The sequence below is a fragment of the Diaporthe batatas genome, assembly GCF_019321695.1.
Source record: "Diaporthe batatas strain CRI 302-4 chromosome Unknown Contig00006, whole genome shotgun sequence".
Lineage (NCBI taxonomy): Eukaryota > Fungi > Ascomycota > Sordariomycetes > Diaporthales > Diaporthaceae > Diaporthe > Diaporthe batatas.
The window spans coordinates 1,936,109-1,960,356 of record NW_025408553.1 but is presented as its reverse complement, the minus strand read 5'-3'; the positions used below and the strand labels follow the sequence as shown (position 1 = coordinate 1,960,356).

The 24,248-nt window shown below is 48.4% G+C and overlaps 5 protein-coding genes across 5 annotated transcripts; 3 read left to right on the top strand and 2 right to left on the bottom strand.

The window, feature by feature from the left end:
• Positions 1 to 4,199: 4,199 nt before the first annotated feature.
• On the top strand, positions 4,200 to 5,600 carry KVR01_006025 (uncharacterized protein; the record flags this gene model as incomplete). Its single annotated transcript, XM_044792327.1, has 3 exons — positions 4,200 to 4,416; positions 4,506 to 5,036; positions 5,098 to 5,600. The coding sequence occupies 3 exons, from the start codon at positions 4,200 to 4,202 to the stop codon at positions 5,598 to 5,600; spliced, it is 1,251 nt and encodes a 416-aa protein (XP_044644828.1).
• Positions 5,601 to 5,645: 45 nt separating this feature from the next.
• Positions 5,646 to 6,688, bottom strand: KVR01_006479 (uncharacterized protein). Its single transcript, XM_044781786.1, has one exon. The coding sequence runs from the start codon at positions 6,454 to 6,456 to the stop codon at positions 5,659 to 5,661; it is 798 nt and encodes a 265-aa protein (XP_044645282.1). The 5' UTR covers positions 6,457 to 6,688; the 3' UTR covers positions 5,646 to 5,658.
• Positions 6,689 to 10,830: 4,142 nt separating this feature from the next.
• On the top strand, positions 10,831 to 11,932 carry KVR01_006448 (uncharacterized protein; the record flags this gene model as incomplete). The annotated part of the gene is made up of 5 exons (XM_044787006.1): positions 10,831 to 10,872; positions 10,935 to 11,090; positions 11,138 to 11,244; positions 11,338 to 11,660; positions 11,742 to 11,932. The coding sequence occupies 5 exons, from the start codon at positions 10,831 to 10,833 to the stop codon at positions 11,930 to 11,932; spliced, it is 819 nt and encodes a 272-aa protein (XP_044645251.1).
• Positions 11,933 to 13,002: 1,070 nt separating this feature from the next.
• Positions 13,003 to 15,828, bottom strand: KVR01_006441 (uncharacterized protein; the record flags this gene model as incomplete). Its single annotated transcript, XM_044790616.1, has 1 exon — positions 13,003 to 15,828. The coding sequence occupies one exon, from the start codon at positions 15,826 to 15,828 to the stop codon at positions 13,003 to 13,005; it is 2,826 nt and encodes a 941-aa protein (XP_044645244.1).
• Positions 15,829 to 19,484: 3,656 nt separating this feature from the next.
• On the top strand, positions 19,485 to 20,877 carry KVR01_005866 (uncharacterized protein; the record flags this gene model as incomplete). The annotated part of the gene is made up of 4 exons (XM_044782370.1): positions 19,485 to 19,649; positions 19,722 to 20,275; positions 20,356 to 20,420; positions 20,483 to 20,877. 4 exons carry the CDS (start codon positions 19,485 to 19,487, stop codon positions 20,875 to 20,877), a joined length of 1,179 nt encoding a protein of 392 aa, XP_044644669.1.
• Between the last annotated feature and the right edge of the window lie 3,371 nt (positions 20,878 to 24,248).

The window sequence follows — 24,248 nt, the reverse complement described above, 5'->3', positions numbered from 1 at the left end:
TATAATAAAGCATTAAAACTCCTAAAGAGAGTCCTAGAAGTGATTTGCGAGAAGATAAAGGGAGTCAGCCAAACTATATTTGAAGTACCCGGCTGAGCCTACGAGATCCTCACTAACTATTCTTAGTAAGTAGGCGGCAGTTGGAGCCAACATTTCTCACTGCGTGACATTGTATAGATTTAAACAGAAATAATTTTGTGGCAGCGACTAGTGCAAATACACTACTAATCTTGACCGAGGAACTGAATTACGGAGTATTTCTCATGGATTCTCTATCTACGGTAAACTCCATCATCCAAAACAGACACGATTGACTGAGTTGATTGCCGAACTTCGCGAAGAGTGTGACAACCTGAAGCTGTGGGAAGCAATCCGGCCCTGTACTTGCTTTGAGGCAGCATTTCGTCGCCGTCTGGGTCTTATCCTTGAGGGCCTGACTCCTTAGGACATCCGAGCCAAGTACAGAATGAGCTCAAAGTTCAATAACAACGCCTTGTCGTTGAGCTACAGAACAGATACGCAGCAACTGCAGACAATGTAGACAACTATATTTGCAATGAAGCACAAGACGTCTTTCTATATGTTCCAGCTTGTTGTCCAATCTCTCTTGGAACGCCTCACAAACGGGGATCGTGTTCGAGAGCTTGAGCGTCGATTGGCCGAGCTCCAGCCGGGTCGTCAAGAAATTCATGTCATAGTATTGGAGGATCTTAATGCTCGATAGTTGGAACATGCATCACAGCTGTTCTAAGCGGTCCGGGCCCATTGCAGCTCACCAACACGTCTATGCCCTGTCTTTACTGATCTGGAGGACACCCAAAAAGTACTGAAAGCGCGAGACAGGCCCCTATCTCCTGCAGAAACCCCTGATATGGACAATAACACGAAATAAAAGCTTACCAGTTGGTGTCTGGGCCTCCTGGGTACGGCCTCAAGTGGCAATTCAGTCCAATACAAGGGTGCAGTGAGTCCTGGGGGTGCTGATTTAGGATTGCAGTAACTTCATCGCAGTGTAAGAGACTACATATTATATCGAGGACCCTGAAATCTGAGAATGACTCATACTTGCCGAGAAGTGGCCTTTAGACCCCCACCTCGCATTGTTCAAAGCGTACCTCATGTGATTGAATCAAGACCATCGATCACAGACGGTGAGCGCCTTTCTGTTTCGGGCCCTGACCGCCATCACACATGATTGCCGGTCCTGAGGCGCACGTGAGCACCAAAATCATGGCAGAACTAGGGATTATCCACCTATTGGACAGGCTGCGCAAAGCTTACTGTTAATTGACCACACTGAATAACGATTCTGGTCCTCGTTCTTCATCTCATAACTGTACATCATGATGGGGCCAGGGAGTATCTGAAATGACGAAATCATCCTGGGATCTTGACTGTGATTACAAGGATAGAACACCGCTCCCGCTTAAATTACAGCCTTGAACGGAGATATGTCACCTTCTTCGCACATGTGCCTCCATTCCCTCGCGCAGATACTCGGTTCCTCAAAGTCATCATAGACATATGAGGCGACTGCCACACGAGATAGAATTGCACATCTCGTGCATGATTCCGAAATATTGAACAATGCCCCCGTGCTGGAGCTGTTCCGGAAGTATTGTAGATAGCCGCCCGTCAATGCTTAGGAAATGCACCAGCGTACCAGCATCAAGAGACATGATGATACTGATAAGTGATCAACAACATCAGCCCAGGCGGTCTACGGTAAAAGAGAGAGGGCAAGTATTCAAATGTTCAAAAAAAGGGGCGACGGGCCCCTTTATCTCTTTTTTTTTGGGGGCGGGGGTTTGGTTTCTTTTCTTTTTTTTTTTTGTGATCACTCCGAAGACGGCCGGCAAGCCTTCACAGCCATCGGCGAAGCGCAGGAAAGTACCAGGGGAGCAATGACAGTGGGAATGACAACTGAATGAAATCGAACCCACATTCTTGACTTCTGCAGCCAGCTCACACACACATGTGGGCTACCTGCCCTTCCCCAGCACCCACGGACTTGGGTGCAGGTATGCACCGCTGTCATCTACCTGCACCATCTCGGGGCCTAGGGAGTCTTTCCCACAGACCAGAAAATCATGATGAATGTCACAGCGTCTTTCCGATGAGCGGTCAGGAATAATATGGAAGCTCGCTATTATGTGTCGGTGTAGTGTTAGGTCTCGAACAAGTGAGCGAGGGAGCAAGTAGAGTTGCGGCGGCTGCCACCCAATGCATGATGACTCCATTGCGGTCCAATCCTACCTAGGCCCGCCATAGATACATAAGTAACCAAGTTTGTTGACCAGCGGATATCAACAAACGTGTAGTGTGGCACGGCTCACTTATCAGCGAAGCATTCTAAGATGCAGTATGTGAGGCCCTTTGTTGTTGCAGTAAAATTTACACTCAAATGTCTCATAGCACTGGCACAGGGAAGGGTCTGGACCCAACGGGTGTCATGCGTTAATCTAATTCATTCAAATATCTGGGTCGCATGCTCCGTAGCTGCAGGAAATGATTAGTACGGGATGCGAGCAGGGGACATCAGGTTCAGGATCCATGCAGATGTCGCTGCCAGCCGTCCTAGGTACTAGTAAGCAGCTGCACCCGCAGCTGGTTTTCTGCATGCGTACCTATGACCCAGCTCAACTTACTCGAGATTCTCTCCAGACCTCATCCCGAGATATCCAATAATGGAAACGAAATATTCATCAGTTCTGGAATTCACAACCTCAGGAGGAGTCCAGGCCTAAGAGGTCGGCCCGAAGACGATGTTTGTAATTCACCTGAGCACATATAACGTGGCTGGCTTGTGAGGGATAATTGCTGATATCTTGTGGAGAAGATAATATCACGCGAGGCTTGTCTGCCAGGTACCCTGATGAGGCAATCCTCTGGGTTTCGATTCCGTCAACGTCGGGTCAACGTCGGGTCTACAGGTGGGCTTACTCGATCCATGGCTCGTGCAAACGCACGTTCGTACAGAACATTTGGTTCCGAATCTGCTTGTCAAGCCGCTAGTATGACACGACGAGCTCCCCACGAGACATGTGCCACCGTCAAGAGATTTTCAAGATCTACCCGATGGGCTGCATCCCCGATTTGGCTACTATATGCGCTGGCGTGAGGACTCGTCTAGCCAGCCATTCACGCGACTCGTGACGGAGAGCCCGACAAACTAGGAAGCAGTCGTCATGCCATCGCCCAGCGTACCCGGGCGCACGGAAGGGCGCGTCGGAGAGGAAATCCTGCCCGATGAAACAAAATAGCCACCAAGAGTGCTCAAACGATTATGATCACCACTTAAAATTGGCGGACAAAGCCACAAACCGTACTGAATTGCGACGAAATAATTCCTATTCAATGGCGACGAGACGGTCCTACTCTCTATATTAATATCTCTGACTCCATGTTAATTTTCACGCCGGCGGCGTTCAGACAGCAAATAATAAACAGTAAAAGTGCCACAATGATCTCGTGTAAGTCCCGGAACATCAATACCCGCGGCCACTGCCAAATCAGACCGCCGTAAGCCTGTCCAATACGGGCCTAGACAGCCTCGAGTCAGAACTCTGGCTTTATGCTTTGACACTTTGCCTCAGATACGGAATAGCCTGTAGCTGCCTGCTCGAGCACTCAACATGCGAGTCATACCGGCGCCAACACAGGTGCCCTCCCCCGGCTGAGTGGACACGATGGTAAGCGGCCCCGTCTCGGGAAACCTCTTGCTTCCCCACAGCCGTGAGCTCTGAACGCGTCTTGGCCGGGAAGCTACATCAGACGCCCCGCCAATCGAAGCATAAACAGTAGGGCCATGCGGTGCGTCCGCGGCGGAACCATGCTGCCGCATGCTCGGCGCGCCATGTGTCCCGCCTCCATTGTGTGGCCGGGAGCTGTGGGCCGGATGGTACCCTAGTACACTAAACGGCAACAACCTAGACTAGATGGCAACGCTTGGGAAAGTTCCATGGAGCTGGAGCTGAGAGGTGCACGGCGCATGGGATGGTTTATAACAGAGCACCCAGCCCGCAGGTCCCCAACTCCGCCGGGCCACTTGTCGTGTCTGGGCCCCCTTTCGCTCTCCACACACCGAATCCACCGGCGACCTGAGGGATGACAACTTTACCGATTCGCAGCCGTGCACCCTTTGATCTGGGAAGGCGATCAGCAGGCTGCATTGCTTGCCTCTCCGCACGTCCGTAGCCATGGGGTATGTGGACCGGAGCACCAGCGTCGAGGAATTGGACGACTACTCCGGCCACAAGGCCGTGGTTGCTTCGGTCATCTTCTTTGTCTTGACTTCGGTCTTCCTGGGACTCCGATTCTACGCCAAGAAGCTCATGCGCTCACAATCTGGCTGGGACGATCTAATTCTCGTGGGTGCGTATATGTGCAACACCGGTTCATGCGTTGTAGTCATTGGTATGTGACCCTAGCTTACTACCGGTTTGATACTTTTTTCTCTTTTGGTTTTACAAGGATGGACTTGTGATTAATATCGCTGTGTATAGTGATGACCAAGGTGGCCGGCGTGGGCCATCACGAGGACTGGGTCATGCTCACCAACCCTACGCAGATCGTCCGCTGGGCCGAACTCGTCCTGATATTGGAACTCCTCCACTTCGCCGGAGTGGCCCTGCCAAAGCTTGCGATACTCTTCTTCTACCTACAAGTGTTCAACTGGGGGGGTAGAATGAGGGTGATGTGCTGCGCGACAATGGGCCTGGTGGTAATGACCTGGCTGGGAAGCACGCTCGCTGCCTGCATGCAGTGCAGGCCGCTGGCATTTTGGTGGGACAAGAGCATACAAGGAGGAACATGCTTCAACGTGCAGGCTTTCTTCCGAGGGCAAGGTCTCACGAGCCCCATCCTGGACGCGGTCATACTCATGTTGCCCATGAGGTCGATCTGGGGCCTGCAGTTGCCGGAGCGAAAGAGGATCGAACTTATACTGGTGTTTAGTGTGGCAGGCTTTGGACTAATAGCATCCATTGTCCGCGTCCAAACATTTTTCGAGACCTCTGCATTTGTAGATCGAACCTGTTGGTGTCCTTTCCCCGGTGCGCCTATTTAATATCTGGTCGGTGCTGATCTAATGAACAGGGGCATCTGTGGACCTGTGCGGATGGTCCATCATTGAGGTTGGGACATACATTATAACAGCATGTCTTCCGGCACTCAGGCCGTTGGTGCCGCTCTTTGCCCCGACACAACTGCTGGCCAAAGCCCGGAAAATGAAGACGGTCTCAGATAACTCCAACCCGACCGGCAAGGACCCGATAAATAACGATCACAGCGATTTCCCTTCAATGGTCACGCATAATAGCCTCACACAAGGACAGTTCAAGGAGTGTGGGCACTGGGACGGGGCACACCAGGACAGGAGCATTGAAGAGCCTCGCGGTGGACAGCATGACGAAGAGCAGGCGCACGAAGAGTCGTACGAGGAAGAAGTATCGGAGAGAATAAATTGGGAAAGTGATGGGATTATGACAATACTCGTTACCCGAACTACGCAAGTGACCGTCGACAGGCTTGGTACGTTTGACCGACCGTGGGAGCATTTGGGCCCGTCTCTCGGAACCCCGACAATCATAAGCGGCTGAGCGGGACGACGGATACGATTGAGGTACGAACGAAACGAATTATTAATTCAGCGCACTGCTATAAATATACATTAGCAACAACACAGGCAGCAAGGCCTGCGAGTGCTTCCAGCCGCCAGAAAGGAAGGCCGTCGAGGCTCCAACGGATACTTGCAGCGCCGCTACTATTTACCACCTGGCCAGTGGAGGCCAGGACCTTCTCCCCGGTCGGGTATCGGATATTATACACAGGATCCGACGTCAGCTCGTCCTGCGAGCCAAGCATGTGATCACAGGTGGGCTGGTTCTGCCCGGACGCCCAGTCCAGCTTGCACTTCTCGTCATGGCCCAGCGAGCACACAGAATCGGCAATGTTGAACAGCACGTGGTTCCTGCCGACCCAGCTGTCCGGCTCCCCGAGGCAGCTCGCGACGAAGTTCATGCTGTTCGCCGCGCTCAGCGGCAGGCCGTCGGCGTGGATGAGGTCCTTGCAGTCGGAGGCCTTTGCGTTCTCCCAGGTCATGGCGACGCCCCCGCCGGCGATGGGCTCCTTGGAGGCGGACTTGCCCGTCTGCAGGTAGTTCCAGGCGTCGTAGCTGACGTCGTAGGCGCCGCCGGACTGGTCGACGCGCAGGAGGTGGAGGGAGCGGTCGCCGTAGCTGAGCTTGACGCAGATGTTGTTGCAGTCGACGCTCATGGGCCAGTAGGCGACCCGGTTCGTGTTGATCTTGCAGCCCAGCACGCCGATCGAGGACGAGTAGCTGTCATGGGGGGTCGCCCAGATGCCCGTGCCTTCTGCCGCGGCGACGGCGGCGAGCGCGGCTAGGCACCACAGGGCCAGGGCCAGGCGCAGGACGGGCGAGGGCGTTGTTATCATGGCCGATGCGTGAGTGGCTGGCTCATTGGCTGGTTGGCTGGTTGGTTGTCGATAATACGGTAATGATATCAAATGATTGACTCCGAGTTTAGGACTCGCATGGAAGTGATTGACTGGGGCATTAAGGATTGACCCTGCTGCCGCGTCTGCGGCTCGTAGAACGGCGTGTGTGTATGTTCCGGACAGACTCCACGCGATCGTGTGCGGCGCGGAGGATTTGGGCAATTTGCACGGTGCGGTCGAGGGCAGAATCCTGTCTGACCACGAGATTATCTGAGATTAAGCTTTGTTGTTAAAATTAGGTGAGACTGTTTCGGGCCTAGCGGCTCCCGGCCCACTGACCGGCGCCTCGGGCCGTGACCCGGCCAATTGGAAACATGAGAAACATTTATAGAGTTCGAGTATGGCGTGTATAAACAGTCCGAGGCTTGGTGGAGTGGTGGATTCCCGAAAGCCTTGTTATGCTCTTCTCCCTCCCCATAATTGATAACTTGAGATAGACTGAACCAGCATATATATTATGTTCTAGCATTCCCCTGTGCCTGCATGACTTCCGAGAAAACACGATAGCCCGCGTCGGAGAAGATGGACGGTATCCAAAAGAACCGTTCCAAAGTGACCAAGGCATCGTCCCAAGATGTGAGCTCCGCCGCCGCGGTTATTCGGTCCATCCTGGACCAGAAAAACCATCTGGTTGATTCATCCGGCGCAGCTATTGCGCCCATCATGGTTTGCCAAAACAGTGACTCCAGGGAAGAGCACAGCCCCAAAGACGAAGGCAATTGCTGTTCGGGTCTCCGGAAGACATCCATCAACTGCACAGCCGTGTCACCGGGATCGTCACCTGTACCGGCGCCGCTATGCTGTAAAATTGACAAGAACACCTTCATGGACCAAGCCATCGCCGTGAGAAATGCCTCTCTCGGGTAAGCGGTAGAGCCCAACTCGATTGCTTCGTTTAGGGACTTGATAATACGATCAAGGTGTTGTTGCACAGTCCCACTAAGACTTTTCCCGGCAACTCTCGTCTGTACAAGCATAGTCACCTGTTCAGAGTTCTCGAGGATCAAGTAGGCTGCTTTCTTGGCGGGGGCGGAGAACATAGTATCGAACATGCCGGTTTTCTCGACAGTATTCAACACTGTCGCATCATGTCGAGCCAGCACAAGAAGCCCTTGCATTGTTGTGCTTTCAGAAAAGGATTAGATACAAGCAGAGAACAGTGTTAGGTGCTCTACGAACCGTGGAATCGCATTTGATACCAAATTCGCGCGAGTATCCTGCGAATTTCTGGAATGAGTTTCGAGGATTTGAAGAAGCCCAACGACGTGAATCTTCCATGCTTCCACATTGCCCAAAACTTGCTGTTTGAGAACTCTCCATCAGCATTAATTCAAATCAAGCTGTGAGAAACAACTTGAATCGGAGACCCACCTCCGCGACCGTGAGTATCAAAATTGCCGCAACGAGGCTATCGTTGAGGCCATCAGAGCCATAGTTGAGGCGCTCTCTCACGGATCGGATTGCCCTGCTTTTGTATGTATCACAGATAGCTTGAACGAATTGATTATGCTGTTTAGATGCATATACGTGTCTGGCAAACCAGAGAGAAACATCGCGCATTGTAGGATCGGGAAGGAAGCGAGCCCAGTCAGACTGTATCGAAGCAAGGGGAGCCTCCGATTCTTTAATGTCTTCTGGAACTAAATGCAGTCTTTCCATTGCTTTTATTACTGGAGCATTCGACGGATCAGCTGCATGTAAATTCAAAAGTGCCAACTTTCCATTGATTACGTACGATTTCGAATGTAAAACGCATCCGTTTGTTGCAGTCGCATATCCAGTCCCGGACGGCTCGTTATGGGTGGCTGATGACTGACTAAAACTAGGCTGGTATCTTTGGCTGGAAAGCCGTCCTCAGTCCGCGAGGACTTGGTGATCTCGGATTGCTTTTGAGCAGCGTGATCTTGTACAAGGCGTCGCCGTCTACGCGCGAAGTTGGCCCTCGTAGTGTGGGCTCTCATTACCTTGGCGCTATCCTTATCCAGCGTAGGGCCAGTAGTCGATACAAATGTCAAGCCCGGAGCCATCGTGTTAGCAAAGCTTCAGTCGGATATGTGATTCGCGCGTCGGTTTGATGCAGTACTATGACTTCCCGTGCGGGTCTTATGAGCCTTGACTGCGACGAGGTCGAAGTTGCCCGGGGGTCTTCAGCTTACCAAGCGGTACACTCCATCTCGAATGGCAATGCCAAGCATTCTTGTTTTCCTATAACGGCCTAGATCCGGTACGAACGCATCTTGGTGTGCCCGACTCATGCTGCAAGTGGTGACAAATGCCCGGCCAGACCCACTAAGTTGACGCCATGCGGCTCAAGAAATTACCCGGGGGGCAGGCCTTCCCTAGGGTACTCTTATATCATCTACTACCAGAAACCCTTCTAATCACTAGGACCTCCCTACTTTAAGCACCTACACTATCTAAATCTAATATAAAGTGTACTTAGTAGACAGGAAGATAAATATACCTCCTTTTTAAGGCTATTACTAACTCTTTTATCCCTTTAAATACTATATTTTTATTATTTATTTTTATTAATTAGTTTTAATATATTTAAAAAATCTTTATTATTATTAAGAGATTCTTTAGGGACTTTATATAGTAAGTAAGGTGGGAAGGTTTTAGGGTTATCTCTTAATTTTAACTTCCTCCTCTTCTCTTTATTTTTACCACTAAAAATTACTAAAAACCACTATTTTACTCTCTCTCTCTCTCTCTCTCTCTCTCTCTCTCTCTCTCTCTCTCTCTCTCTCTCTCTCTCTCTCTCTCTCTTTCTTTAAGGGTACTAGTTACGGAGCGAATAGCCCTAATAGGGGATACATAGCCACTAGTAACTAACCCTCCCAAACAAAGCCCCTCTAGTCCTTTAACTAAAGGCTATTACCTTAAAGTTAAGGTTAAATTTAAAGTTAAATTTTTATAATAATAGTTACTTTAATCTAAAATAATATATTAAATACTTTTAAATAAAAGTACCTCTCTTCTATATCTAATATAATATAGTAATTAGGGGCCCCTTATTGGAGTTATAGGAAAAGTGGGTAGTAGAGGATATAAGAAAGGCTGCCTTCCCTACCCCCCTACGCCAAGGGCGTAGGGGGTGCCAAAATTCCGCAACGGCCAAAATCCCACAACACCCACACCTACCTATTTTCACTACTTTTCCCTATAAAAATCTACTTTTTAATTAAGTATATTTCCTTAATTAAATTTTATATAAAGAAAAGTTAAATATATTTAAAATCCTTATTTTATAACGATTAATGATAAAATATTTTTAAATTCTTAGGGTTAGGGTTTAAGATTTTAGTTTTTTTAATTAAGGGTTTTTTAAAATTAATATATTAACTTAATTAAATTATATTATTAAAAAATAAAAATAATAGAATATTATAAGAATTATTTACTTTATATAAATAATATTTAAAAATTAGAATCTAATTATAAAAGATTAAAAGTTAAAGTTTTAAAAGAGATTTATAATATTAAAATATTATAAAGAAATAGAATATAATAACCTTAATTTTAAAAAGACTTTTTAAAAATATTATTTATATATACTAAATAATTTTAAGAATATTCTAATACTTTTACTTTTTAATAATATAATTTATTTAAATAAATATACTAATTTTAAAAAACCCTTAACTAAAAAAACTAAAATCTTAAACCCTAATCTTAGAAATTTAAAAATATTTTATTATTAATCTTTATAAAATAAGGATTTTAAGGATATTTATTTTTTTATAATATAAAATTTAATAAAGGAAATATACTTAATTAAAAAGTAGACTTTTATGGAGAAAAGTAGTGAAAATAGGTGGGTATAGGTGTTGCGAGGTTTTGGCCGTTGCGGGTTTTTGGCACCCACTCCGCCAGGAGTGGGTAAGTGGAAGCCGAGGCCCACGGGTACCTGTGGGAAATCTATCGCGCAGAATTACAGTCAGCAGAGTGCGTCTACTGCCAACTAAACTTCGAGCACGGAAACCCAGCACTGGCGAACTAACGCAAAACGGGTATTGAGAATGCTTGGCATCTTTCTTCCTCTTTGGCTACGATCCTTCGGAGTCGGGTCATTGACATCCACCAGATTCCTCAGAATGGAGGTTCATGGCGATGGAGCCATCCGTCATTCAAGTCCAATTACAAATCCACCTTTAGAAACATTCTTCAATGTCGAGCGATTTTGATATAAAAGACATGTTCTCGCTTGCTGTATACGTCTCGGGTATACTGCACCAGACACAGATTCCCACTTGAGCAGACGACCATTCTCCTTCACATGCTGATAAATACACTCAAAAACCGGACAGCATGCCCTCATACGTGATCAACGGAGCCTCAGGCGGCATTGGCGTAGGGCTTGCTCCATATCTTTCATGCCACTGCAAGTGACTTTGACTGACAGGTTGCAATAGTTTGAGTTTCTACGACAGCTCTCCCTCAACCCTGCCAACACCGTCATCGGCCTCGTTCGCAACGTCGAAAAGGTGGAATCCAAGGTCAAGGCGGAGATCAATAGGAGCAATGTCCATATCGTTCACGGGGACCTAGACAGCTATGAAGTGCTAAAGGCAAGTTCTTGAGCTTCATTCCCTGTGCTGCTACTAACTTTGAAAAGGAAGCAAGCATTACCACCGCCAAAATTACTGGAGGAAGCCTCGACTACCTTATTGCTAATGGTGCTCGAATGCCCCAAGAATCCGCCTTCGTCGGATTTGGAGAGCTGTAAGTATTCGTTCCCCATGCTTACCCAGGTATTACTGGCACTGCACCAGCACCATAGCACTTGAGGATCACCTAGTTCTAACTACAACACAGGGGAAAGAACCCTGCCGCCCTGGAGGAAGATATCCTCGCAGATTCGAAGACTAATATTATTGGAAATATTCATCTGTTCAACCTCTTCCTGCCGCTACTGCTCAAGGGCGAGCAGAAAAAGGTCGTTTTCATATCTTCGGGTGTCGCCGACCTCGATCTGATCTCCAAGTATGATATCGCAGTCAATGGACCATACTCCCTCGCAAAGGCCGCAACGAACGTCGTCGTGGCCAAGTTCCATGCCGAGTACGCCAAAGGTGGGGTGCTTTTCATGAGCATCAGCCCGGGATTTGTTGACACGGGACATTCGGACACTAGCAACTGTAAGCCTGGCGATCTTTTGGCCTTCATCGCGTGCTTTGGTTCTCACATCTAGGCTGAGCTGACCCGGGACTGGCGCATAGTGACGGAGGAACAACAGAAGGGCTTGGCGTCAATGGTAGCCTCATTTCAGAAATACGCACCGCATTTCAAGGGCCCCCTAACCCCCGAGGAGTCCGTCAAGCAAGTCATCTCAGTTTACGAGAAAGCGAGTCTTGCCAATGGAGATGGAGGTTCTTTCGTCTCCCATTTCGGGACTAAGCAATGGCTTTGATCTACCCGGAGGCGAATATTCCGCACATGTGATATATCGATCTGTCAGGCACGGGAACGAAGACAATGAGAAACATTGTCATGGCAGATGGTATTCGTCACTGTTGTGTTTGACATTTCTATTTAAATAATCGACTTATTGGATTCAATGGGCGAATCACACATGCGTCAGACGTGCGTGAAATCACCTCGACTTTCATACACTCGGGTTGTACAGTTCATCCAATGAACCTTCCCATCCACTGCTCCGGCTCCAACATGAGCTATTGTGGTACAATGTTTGCATTGTAAAAGTTCACAACAACTGTTTGATGAGCAAACGCTCAGCTACTTTTGATATGTCGCTCTTCAGGGGGCCATTGCGCAGAAGACTGGTCGATCGGAGACCAGCCCACAGTGGAGTCTCCGAGGTTCACTATGGGAGGCCATGCCATGGGAAGTTCATTTCAACGAAGCTGCGCCATAGGTGCTGCGACACAGATGACGCATTACTAGGGCTCCTGATATTTGTTCTCAGCGGTCATACATTGGATGACAATTATTCTCTACTCGAAGTGCACAACAGACAAGTATGTCCGGGGAAATAGCGAAGCGCCGGCTCACGGCATCATAGTACATAGCCACACGTTAAACTTCTACCCGGAGGTCAGACCTTCGATTGCCCAGTTCTCCGCCAGCGGTAGGTAAGCAGAGCCGAAGCCCAAGGGTACTTTGGTTTGGAACGAACCTTCCACTTGTATGTGTTTCGTTTCACCCATTGGTGTAATCACTAATCGGATCCATCACTCTTTATCACAGCGATTATGAGGTTTCGCAATCTGAAAACTTGTGCATTCCTGTGGGTGATATAAATTGATAGATTGAACATCATCCCCCTTTATGTCAGAAGGCTACTTTGAAAGGCGATGCTCGCATGGAAGAACAACCAGATGTATCGCTGGAGAAACTTGGGCCTTGGTAAATGCCTAGTTACTCGCAGTTGTGTGATACAATCTATCTACGTGAATCCTGTATTAATAGACTATCGGAAAATACAGCTGGGGTTTCTCTACCAAATCCGGAACAGAGATACTATGCGAGCGTAATTCTCAAATGAAAGGTGATCTCGAAACCTTCCTCGAGTATCTGTTCCGGCAGGAACTCAAAAGACACAATCTTGACCCTTGCAAATTCGTTATACTCATCCAGCATCTTCTGTACCCCGATACCGAACGGAGAATTTTGCAGCAAGATATTGAACGCTTGTCCTTCTGCAGTTGACCCACCGTCCCGGCGGATAAGAAGGTTTTCGGTTTGTTTCTTGCGCATCAGAGCATAGATCTCCGGCCACAATTCGTAGCGGAGGAGCTCTTCTTTGACGACGAAGTAAACGAGATGCTTGAGACTCGTGGCCGGCCTGTCGAGCTCATGTACCCAAAAGCCCAGTATGATATCGCGCAGCGCCAAAACCTCATGGCGTGGCCGTTGGTCGAATGCGTTCCACGCCTCGCTGACTGCAAGAGTGTCACCACCTACAGAGCCGGCATCGAAGTAGTCGAATATATCAAGACTTTCCTCAGCACTATAACTTGGATGCGTGATTTCGCGGGCATGGCACTGATCCTGTGTGATCGTAGTTGAATAAAGCCTCTCGACGGCTTTGGAGTAAATCTCGTGCTTGTGAAGCTCGTAGCCCCAGTCTGAAAGCCGCTGGATCTTCTTGGTCCCGTCTGGCGCGGCTAGTACGAGATTGCGCCTTATATCATCGAACGGATCGCCAATAACCTTTCGTCCACCAAAGTTTACCACGTTAATCTTATCGGCCGGATTATCCTGCATAATGAGTATAGAGTGATGAAGTGAAAGTCGCTGGCCGATTCGATTGGTGCGAGCAAAACCCTGGGTCTGATTGTCTCGACTGCCAGGAGGAAATGTAAAGATTTGGTAGTTGGCCGACTGTAAGTTGAGCCCTGTGCCACCGACAGCGTATGGGGTGATCAGGACGTAGGAGTGACGGGCATTTTTCCTAGCTGTCAGAGACTCGAAGCTTTTGAAGGCAGCCTCGCGATGCTCCGGGCTCCCAAGGGCGTGGAAGCAGACGGGGTTCAGGGACGGCATCCGCTTCTGCAGGAAAATGGTAAGCATGATAGCAGTTGCGAGGGTCGGAGTGATTATGACCATCTTTTTGAGGGCGAGATTTTCCCTGCGGGGAGTCTCCTGAAGTCCAGGAATCTCCTCGCGCTCTTCCCTATCTGCCCGCATGCGCCCTATTTCTGCCAGAATGAACTCGAGCTTCGGTGAGCCGCGTGCAGCGTCTTCAACATGCTGCGTGTAAGACTCGATGTTCTCAACCTTGTGTTTGTCCGAGACCTTGATTTTGCGCACAAGCTCCTGCACCTCGTTATTCTCCACCTTGAGTTCTCCCTTTGAAATGAGTTCAGCAGCGCCAGGGAAAAGGGAGACAAAGTGAAGCTTGGCGTAAATGTTTGAGTTGTAATCTGGCTTAAATACTTCGTTCTTCTCTTTGGCGACGCGTGCGCTCTCGCGAACTACCTCCCTGGTCATATGAGCGACTTTCTGGACACTGCCGATGTGCTGCTGCGGAGTTTCCAGCCATTTGCTGTCCGGCCTAGTGACCCGTAAGCCTGTGATCGACCTGCCATTGAACTGTGCGGAGACTTTGTTGCGACGGACGAGTCTGCCGTCAAATACTCTGGACCAATGGCTTAGGAAGGTGTTCATGTCCTCAGTCGAAGACCTCGCGGTGGTATGTGCTGTGACCAAGTCTGCCATAGCCGTGCAGCGGGCCAAGTCGCTAGAGCTGCTAATAATCTGGATCGGGAGCTCAAAATCTTTAAGCAGCCGGATAGGTGTAGCACTGACGAGCCATAAATCAACACCGTCACCAATCTTGGACTGCGCTTGACTGATTGCCATCGCGCCTGTCTCGAGCCGCATCGCGCCGTGAGATTCGTCGGAGAAATGAACTCCAACTTGGATGCTCCCCTCCGTAAAAGTTTCGCGGATTTTTGGGTTGGTGTGAGACGAAAAGAAAATGTAAGTCTCCAGTGCTTGGTGTGAGCCCTTCGCGCCTGGCTGATCTAGAGACTTGACCACCCGTGTAAAATCTCGCTTCAGTCGTGATGGAGTTGCCGGGGAGGTGATGATGAGGTTGTATGTGGACGGATCCAAGTTCCCAGTCTCGAATAGGTCGATCCACTGGGGCATCACGGCGAAAGGGGCCTGAATGAGGGTCGCTCCACGGGGGGCGACTGCAGCATCGATAAACTCGCGGGCTTTCGAGGTGGGTACACAATAACATACCACGTCACCCTTGGCTTGAGAGGGGCATTTGTGTCCGCTGCCGCGGGTCGTGCTGGGCAAGTGCTTGGCAGAGGCCGGCCTTCCTCCCCGACTTGAGCCTGTGACGGGGGGCAAGGACCAGAACTCCTTAACTTGCCGCGAAACTTCGTATAGCCGGGCTCGAAGTACGACAACAGATACCACTATAAAACTTTTTCCTACTCCAGCAGCACTGGCCTGTAGGCCGCCCCGGAGCCCTGTTCTTTCTCGTTGATTTAGCATCTTCCAGGCCTCGTACAGCTGAAATGGCGTGACTGATAGACGAGTCTTGGGTAATTTGATGGAACGTACCTCAGGGAATACATGTCTGCGTGGCTCTATGCCTTCGATCAACTCGCTGCACTCTTGGATGAACTGATCTAAGGTTACAGCTGGTGATTGCGGCAATTGGTGGTTGAGGTTTGTAAGGGGGTCGGGCTCTAGAAGACCCGCCAGCTGGGAATTGGCTGAAGGGGAGGGCTGAATCCCAGAAGAACTCTCGGAAGGTCCGGTGCCTGGAGTTTGAGGCTGGGACTGCGGCGGCCGCACCGGTGTGCTGCCACCGAGGCCCAGCATTCCCAGCATTCTACTCACACGGGGGGTCTTGTCACCTTGTCCAGCCATGGTGATAATGATAGTTTGACAGTTTTGTCCTTTGGTTGTGTGTAAGGGTAGAATCTTGTAAGCACTTGAGCTCTGTTAGGATGATGTTAGAAGTCGATGGAGAGAAAGCACGATCGGGATGTCAATTATGACATCTGGACGGTCTCCAGCAACTTTTATAACCATCCGACATAGGTATGTACATATTGCCGATCGTTCCACAGAGCAAGACACGACAGCTCAGAGAGAACAATATCATTTCAACCTATCGATTGTAGCATGGTAGAAGAACAATCCATTGATCCATTCAATTGGGGGATAATTGCTAACAAAGAATTGTCCGCATGACTTTGTAGTCAAGTGAAGGCTTAAAGTAAGTACCTGAGGATTTCATTATGTACATTAATCTATAAATAATCTTTTCTTTATGACCAAAAACAATCGAGCCGTGCGGACGAAAAACTATGCCAATAACAGTATAGGTAGGAAGACACCCGAGGTCTGCTAAATAAGAATGTGCAAAAAGAAATCTGAGGGCAAAACATACAGCACCAGGTATTCGCTGGTCATCACCGACCCAACTACTGATCCGGCGATCACGGGTTTGACTAAGGGAGAGCGGACGGGATCCCGTATTTTCCAGTGTCTATGGCCGTATGTGCTAGAGAAGAATTCATGCTTGCCTATATCATTAGTTCATTATCAGTACTTGAGTTCAACCCTGGACACCTCCAGGTTGCTCAGGCAGAATGCGTGGTAATGGCAATGGGGTCATTCCTACTTAGATTACTGCCCTTATTAGACGACCTATAAACGCTGATATCAATTATCCGTTCAGCCTGATGAGTCAAGCCTTTGTAGTATGAGCTCATTTGTTAGGCACCATAACATTGAATGAGAAAGGCATAAACAGACGCCGTTGGGTGACAGCCAGTTGCATATGGCATAGCGGACGAGTCTATGACACGGATGCCTTCAATTCCTGTCATTTGAAAAGAACCGCCCTTCAACACGTGACCAAGAGAGACTGTGCCAACCTTGAAAATCTATCAGTGCACATGTGGGACTGCAAGTGAATTCTGGATGACGTGCCATAAGTCCTCGTCTGGCACGACATCCGAGCCGGGGTAGACCTCTCGGACAATGAATTTATTCAAAGATGGGTTGCCTCAAACCTCTGAAGCCTTTTGTAGCCACGCAACATGGCTGCTTTGTCACCTACATGCGACAACCGTGCCAATGATCAGCTTATGAGTCGGACCACACCATGGGCATCCGAAGTAAATGAATATAGCCATGGAATGTGAATACTTTCAGAGCCCCAAAAGTTGGAGATGATGATCGGATCATCACGGAAGTCATTTGAAGGCAGGCGCATCTCTGCATTCGCTTCAGGCTGGACGAATCCCACAAAGCCTAAGATGACGTTTCCGGTGGAGTTGCCGCTCAACAAAACTATGGCACCCTGGGTCAAAAGATGGCCCCGGTCGGCGGGTAAATCTGTGTGAGAGAACCTGCTGTCCACGTTGTCGAATACAGAGTCGGGTGCACGATAGTCAGCAACGTCTCGTTCGCGGCCACCAGCAACCAAGACGTTGTTAAAACGGTAGAAATTTCATGGATCGGCGGCTATGTTTACAAGCTTCAAAAGTCGCACTCGATGGACCAGACTGCTTACGCTTTTCAAGTTCAGCATACACATCTACCCAGCGCGCACTTGGCTCGAGTTATGCGACATTGTTCTCAGCGTCATACCAGTTAACGTCGTGGTTTTAAGAAGATCCAAATCAATTTTGAACGGGCTTCAATACCACTTCCCCCGGGACAGGCCATATGCCCTCCACTGCGGATCGCAGCCTGGCATCCGGGAGGTTCCACGAGAGCTTTCACGGCGGCTGATACCTGTTGCGCACCACGAGATTGGACGATGCCCCGAGGCCTAAGCTGTGATGTACGTGACTAGTAGGATACGACCCGGCTTTCAAAGTGGTCCTCACGATGCGGATATACGATACCGCCCAGGCCAGCTGCCTGTAACGCCGTCACTGCAGCCACGGCCGTGGTATAGGTGGAGATATCGCAATCCTGTTTGGACAGGATCCCATCATTAGGAGCAGTGCCCGAAAAGCCTGGAACTGTCGACATTTCGGGTGGTGATTCCTGTCAAAGATGACTAGCAAATATAATACAATAATGCGATATCAGATTACCAGAATCTCGAATGATTGTGTTCTGCGGTCAGTACATCGGATGGTGCACCCCGGGCCTTTCTTGGTGGCCAACTTAAACATGTTCTTCCTCACTTTGAAATTGAATGCGTGTAAAAATAAGCTTGGAAGTTTGCTCGTCACATTGGACATGTATCCGGCCTCGGGCTGCTGTGCTCTCTGCTGTACTGCTGAAAACAGCATGCACTTGAAGTTTGATTTTGATTCGTCATCTTTTTAGGTACCTTGATGTCAAATCAACAATCTGCTGAGTGGGCCACAAATCGGCTACCAAAACTCTAAATGTGCATACCAAGTAATCGGTCTGCCAAGGCCCACTTAATAGACACATGGGCGGTAGATAACGTTATGTTCCTTCACAGATTTCGCGTCTGTGGCGCAATGAGAAAGCTCTAGTACGTCGATCTCAGGCTAGGTCCGCATCTCAAATGTGACTTCTCACCGTCAAATGCGAACGCCAGCGAATGAGCAGGCGCGACACTGAATTAGCTGCCGACGCCGAACACATGCCTCGGCGCCCAGTCGATCGCAATGGGGGCCTGACTCGCCCAACGCTTCCCACGTATCGCAGCCAGCAGATTGCGATCACGAACTTCTAGATATCAGAGCAAGAGCACACATCGCTACAGCCCGAGGACATGGGCCGTTCGGCTGTCATCAGGGCGACAACTGCAAGTCATATTACCCACGTGGTATTAAACCCAAATTCGAGGGAATCTGTCTCTAGATCCACAGCTTTTGAGTCTCACGATTCATCAGGCCATTTGATGACTAGCAGCATCCTCGGCAGTCTCGGGACAGTCATGAACTGCGGATTTGAGAAGCAGAAACAAATATCCGGAGAACACACAAATCAAGCTTGGAGACAAAGTGTACCCATATTTCCGGCAGGTATCGATGAAAAGCGGCTCCCGCCATGACGGAATAGCCTTGAACTTTAAACTTTACCACATCCTTCGTGCCCAGGTGCACATCCACTACGGCGAGGCTACCGTCAATAGTCAGGCGCCACAGGGATGTGCTGTAGAGGATTTAAGAGTAGCCCTACTACAGTATGCTTTCGGCGCATGACCAACCAGGGCATAATTCCCCTGGAATCCACCGTTGGCGGTTTCACGATGGCTCAGCTTCCCGTCCGGTGTGGTGTGTCTCATCTCCAAACGGACTAGGATGCCAAGCCACATGTGGTACCCAAGACAGCCGAGCCTGGTTGTCGAGTCAGTAGGGCGCTCGCCTTCTGGGCTTGGTAGGGCTAAAATAAGATTTGTTAGAAATACATTCGGGGAAATCAGAGCTGCCGTCTCGGTAGAAAAATGCACAAGTAGTTAGGGATGTGCAAACCTCCATCCTACTGCTTCGCGATAGCTGGTTCTCTGCTGCCGAGAATGCCCATGTGCTGAGATGGCGCCGCCCTTCTCGTCACCCCAAGGTAACGCGCCGCAGACGCTGGCTGCTCTGTGGTGCCTTGTCGTAGTGGCCCTGGTCTTCGTCCTCCTACGGCTCTACACCCGCTACAAGGTCATTGATGCCATAGGAGTAGATGACCACCTCTTCAACGTCGCCTTTGTGAGTTAGACTCGGACCATGCAAACAAAATCTCCAACCATTCGCGTACTGATGGTTCTGTGTCCCGAACAGGTTCTCCTGGTGGTCTATTGCAGTTTGATCACAGCATCCTGCTTCTACGGCTTCGGCTTAATCCGAGACGATGTTCCAGACCCATGGCATCGGTCACTGGTGATTATTCTCACGAATGCCGGCCAGACAGTCGTCGGAGTTGCGGTCTGGTTATCAAAGACCGCTCTCGCCTTTTTCTTGCTGCGCATATTCGGAGCTTGTGGTCGAAAGACTCGTTATACTATCATCATCCCGCCTATTCTATTGGGGCTGTTTGTAACGGCGGGTCTCCTGGCGTTCTGGCTCGAATGCCGACCGGTCTCTTACCTGTGGGACCGGCTAAATCCGGATGGAGTTTGCGGGGACAGTGCGGTTTATTTGAACCTCATCGCGGCCATCCTCAGCTTTTTGTGCGACTTTATCTTTGCGGCGCTGCCCTGGTTCACCCTCAGGAATATTCAAAGTAAGCACGTTGTTGAAGCTACGGAGGAACAGGAACTTACATCTACACCTAGTGCCGCCACGGGAAAAGAAAATCGTATTATACAGCCTAAGCCTTGGAATTTTGTAAGTTTGTCCTGCATTGGCTATCAGCGCGGATGTAAAATGTCGCCGGAGAAGAAGTTCTCGACAGCTGACAATTTCTTTGTAAAAGTGCTGGTGCGTGTGGAATAATGCGAGCAGTCAAGCTACCAACCATGTCCGACGGAGAATATATGCGTTAGTCGAAATATGCTTTTTCGGTCGATCATGAACCTTGTTGACTGACATGGCTCCTCCAGGGGATCGGGCAACCTTAATCGTCTGGCATGCAGCGGAGCTCACAGTAACTATGGTTGCCATCGGAATACCTGTTTGTCGGCCGCTCTGGAAGGGATGGGTGAACCGGATACTGCCAGGCGGCCAGCAAGAACAAATATTTTCGGCCAGTTACTTCAGTGGTGAGCAAAGGACGATAGGAGGCTCCGAGATGAAATGGCCATCCAAAGGAACCGATTCAAAAGAAAGGTCGAAATCGAGAAAGGGTAGCAGGGGCCACAGATCTAGGCCCAGTGACATCATTACTACTCACAACGACGACATCGAGATGCTGCAGACAGGGGACACCATGGAGAAGGATCTCGCATCAGGAGGGGGACGCACACCAGATAGCTGGTCATCTTGGACACGCCCCTGAATTCCGCAAAGGGAAAGCGACAGCGGCTCTATCTGGATGCACAGTACAATGAGTCGCTGATGTTGACGTAAATATTGAACTTCACGTTAATGATAATGTTATAGAAATGCAGGCCTTGCAGGCCTTAATTAGTCACTATACCGGCAAAGTGCAATATAGGCCCATAACCATGTCGGGAAAGTATCCAGCCATTTCAGCCGCTTGTCCAATCATTCATGTCCGCAGGTGTTCTGTGCCAAAGCAGCTGCTTGTGGATGTCACTCAACCATAACCCGACCTCAGATTCAGAGGCGAGGCTGTGGTTTTGAGACTGATATTAAGTGTCGCACTATATTCAAGAGAACGGATATTCACACAGAAAAAAACGGCTGGTATATAGGTATAAATGCCCCCTAGTACGCTAACCTTAATTTATATTACCTACTTATTATATAAAACTGAAATTTATACTTATTAATTATACTTTTAATCCTTTTATTATTGCTTTTAGTTTAGTAGTTTGTTACTTCTTTCTTTATTATTACTTAAGGCGTTTTAATAAGTCCTTAAGTACTTAAATCTCCTTTTAACTCTCCTTTTTATCGTTAATAAGGTTCTCTATAATAAGGTTAATCTGTAGTAGTTAGTTAATAGTCCTATAAGTCCTTATATAGGGTTTCTTAATAGTGAGAGAGTTTTATTTAGTGGGTAAAGGAGAATTATAGGTTTGTGTGGGGGGGGTGTAAAAAGTACTTCATTTAGGTGGTGTGTATAGTTAGGGGAGGTTGAATAAAGCTCTCTGATTGGCTGTAGTCTAGAAGGAAAGACTGTACCTATATACTAGCCGTTTTTTCCTGTGTGAATATCCGTTCTCATATTTAAAGAGAACGGAGATTCACAGGGCAAAAAACGAAGGGTACAGGGCAAAAAGTACCACCAGCCAATCAAAGGGCTTTATTCAACCTTACCTCACTACCCACACCACCCCAACTAAATACTTTTTACACCCTAACCTACAAACCTACAAATCTATAAGAAGAAGATTTAAAAGAAAATTTAGGTACTTAAAGACTTATCACTAAAACACCCTAAGCAACAAAGAGGAAAGTAGTAATAAACCACTAGGGTAGAAAAAGCAATAAAGGTAAGTAGAAGTAATAAAGGTAAGTAAAAGCAATAGAGGTAAGTAAAAACGATAAAGGTAAGTAAAAGTAATAAGAGTGGCATTTATATAGGATAGATATATAGGTAATGACTATATATTATTATTTTATATAGTAAATTAGTGGTGTAAATTAAGGTTAGTGCACTAGGGGTACACGTTGCCCTGTACCCTCCGTTTTTTGCCCTGCGAATCTCCGTTCTCTATTTAAAAGCCACACCACGGAATGGTCTAATTTGGTCTTTCGTTTCGGTGAAGTCCAAGGCGAAAAGTTTTCTCACCTCGGATCTCCATTGCCTATAGATTGCCTTCTCTTCAGCTAGCATTTCAGGTCTTGAAATCACGGCTTTTGGCAAAGATTCATTATTATCCTGCCGGCTGCCTCCGTCGGGTTTGCTTCATCCCAGTCTGTGACGAGGCATCTAGACTTGAGTGAAATTCCGGCCATGGTAAGAAAACAATATGTTTTCTGAGATTGAACTCTTTATATCCTTCCTCTCATCCCCAGTCCACTCTTAGCAATTGTCTTTCTGTGTCTTGGCTATGCCTGGCATCAGCCAGGGTGAGAGTGCAAGTAAAAATAACTATTTTGTTTACCGTTCTCTTTGAAACATGGTAATTGTACTATATCGGAGTCATATGAACCGCCAGTGACCCTGACTGGAAAGAATCCTTGGTGAAGCAGTTCTGGAGAGAGTACTGAGCCCGGTGGGGGGCGTTGTGGCAATAGCTATTCATTTACAACTCTAGCGAAATTTCTTCTAGGCCTTCTCCGAGTCCTGTTCATTATGCAGAACTTGAGTTTAACTGCTCTAGGGTATAGAATCAGACGTGTCATATTCCACATTAAGTGCCCAGGTGATGGTGCGACTAACAACAAAAAACGCTTTGCCAATGCCATCGGGGCCTTCACATCGTTGTCGCACAGTATGCCTCTCTATTGTCACTGGCGATAATTCGCTGAGCTCACTTATGGCTCAAACAAATACAAGCCTCAGACTGTCTCTCTTTTTTCTCTGGAGTCGTTGTTCCTGAATTTCTTTCCTGGCCTGGTCTAAAACGAATGCACTGCGTCGGCATGATTGCCTCAACCAGATTGATTTGGCGACTTCATTACAGAGTTGAAGATCACCCTTCTTGGGAATCACAGTCTTTTCACTTCTTCTCTGACACGATCCACGGGCAAGTCTTCAGAACATGGCACCGCATAGGGTAAGTCAAATGCGAGCTTGCCGGCTGCGTCCTGACTTTAAGGCCGGGGAGTTTTTATCGGTCTGAATCATCCCATACGAAGAATTAGAAGTGTACCCTACATATGCACAAATCGCACTGGCCTTCATCAGCGGCCAAGAAAAGATGCAGGCTGTGATAATGTCGATATCAGCAGTCGACAGGGCTCGTATTTCAAATAATGACACGACAGCATATATTAATGTAACTTTTGGACCTTTGGTTATGTCCCACTTTGGTCCCAACTCCCTGTCGTCCAGTGTCCCCGGAATGACTCTGGTCCACACAAGACGTGACTGTTCACAGGAACTGTCCACAAACATCTCCCCTACCTAAATAGAGCACATTTCATGACGATAGTGTCACGAATATGAGCAGGGCATATCGAATATAGCAGATTTGGGGAAGCCCGTATTTATAGCAATAGAGCTGCACAGTCCCGTGCTCGCGATAGGTAGCATTTGAGCCATGTTGCTCAATTCGCGACGTCGACGTCAAGAAAATAATTTTATCGCGGGCGGCGGGAGGGTGCATTGCTATCTTGCAAGCCCGTAGTAGGTGTTATAGTTTGGGGCGTTTGGTTTCTAGACATCTAGAGAGAAACACTTTCCGTCAGAAATCTCGAGCAAAATGTCATTGACAGTGTTTTTGAGGTAGTGATATCGGTAAAATTTGATTGTATTGGTGATGGGTAAACAAGTATCAACAGCCCGACATAAACCACAAAGCGTTCTCCTTTCTCATTCACAAGTGTTGGCTCTTGTCTGCAGCTCTCATGCAATTTGGATCCGTGGAAAATTGTTGCGAAATGCTATAGCTAAATTCCTATCTCAGCTGCTAGGTAAGATTGACCCTGACGCAATCAGCCTTCAATTTTCTTGTAGAATCTCGTTTGGGAGGCGGCGGGGTGAGACAGTATGCGGGCTGGAATCCTGTTCTCTGGTTTACCCTAAGGGTCGTGCGAAAAGGAACTATCCTTTCACCCAAAGCTGCATGCCTG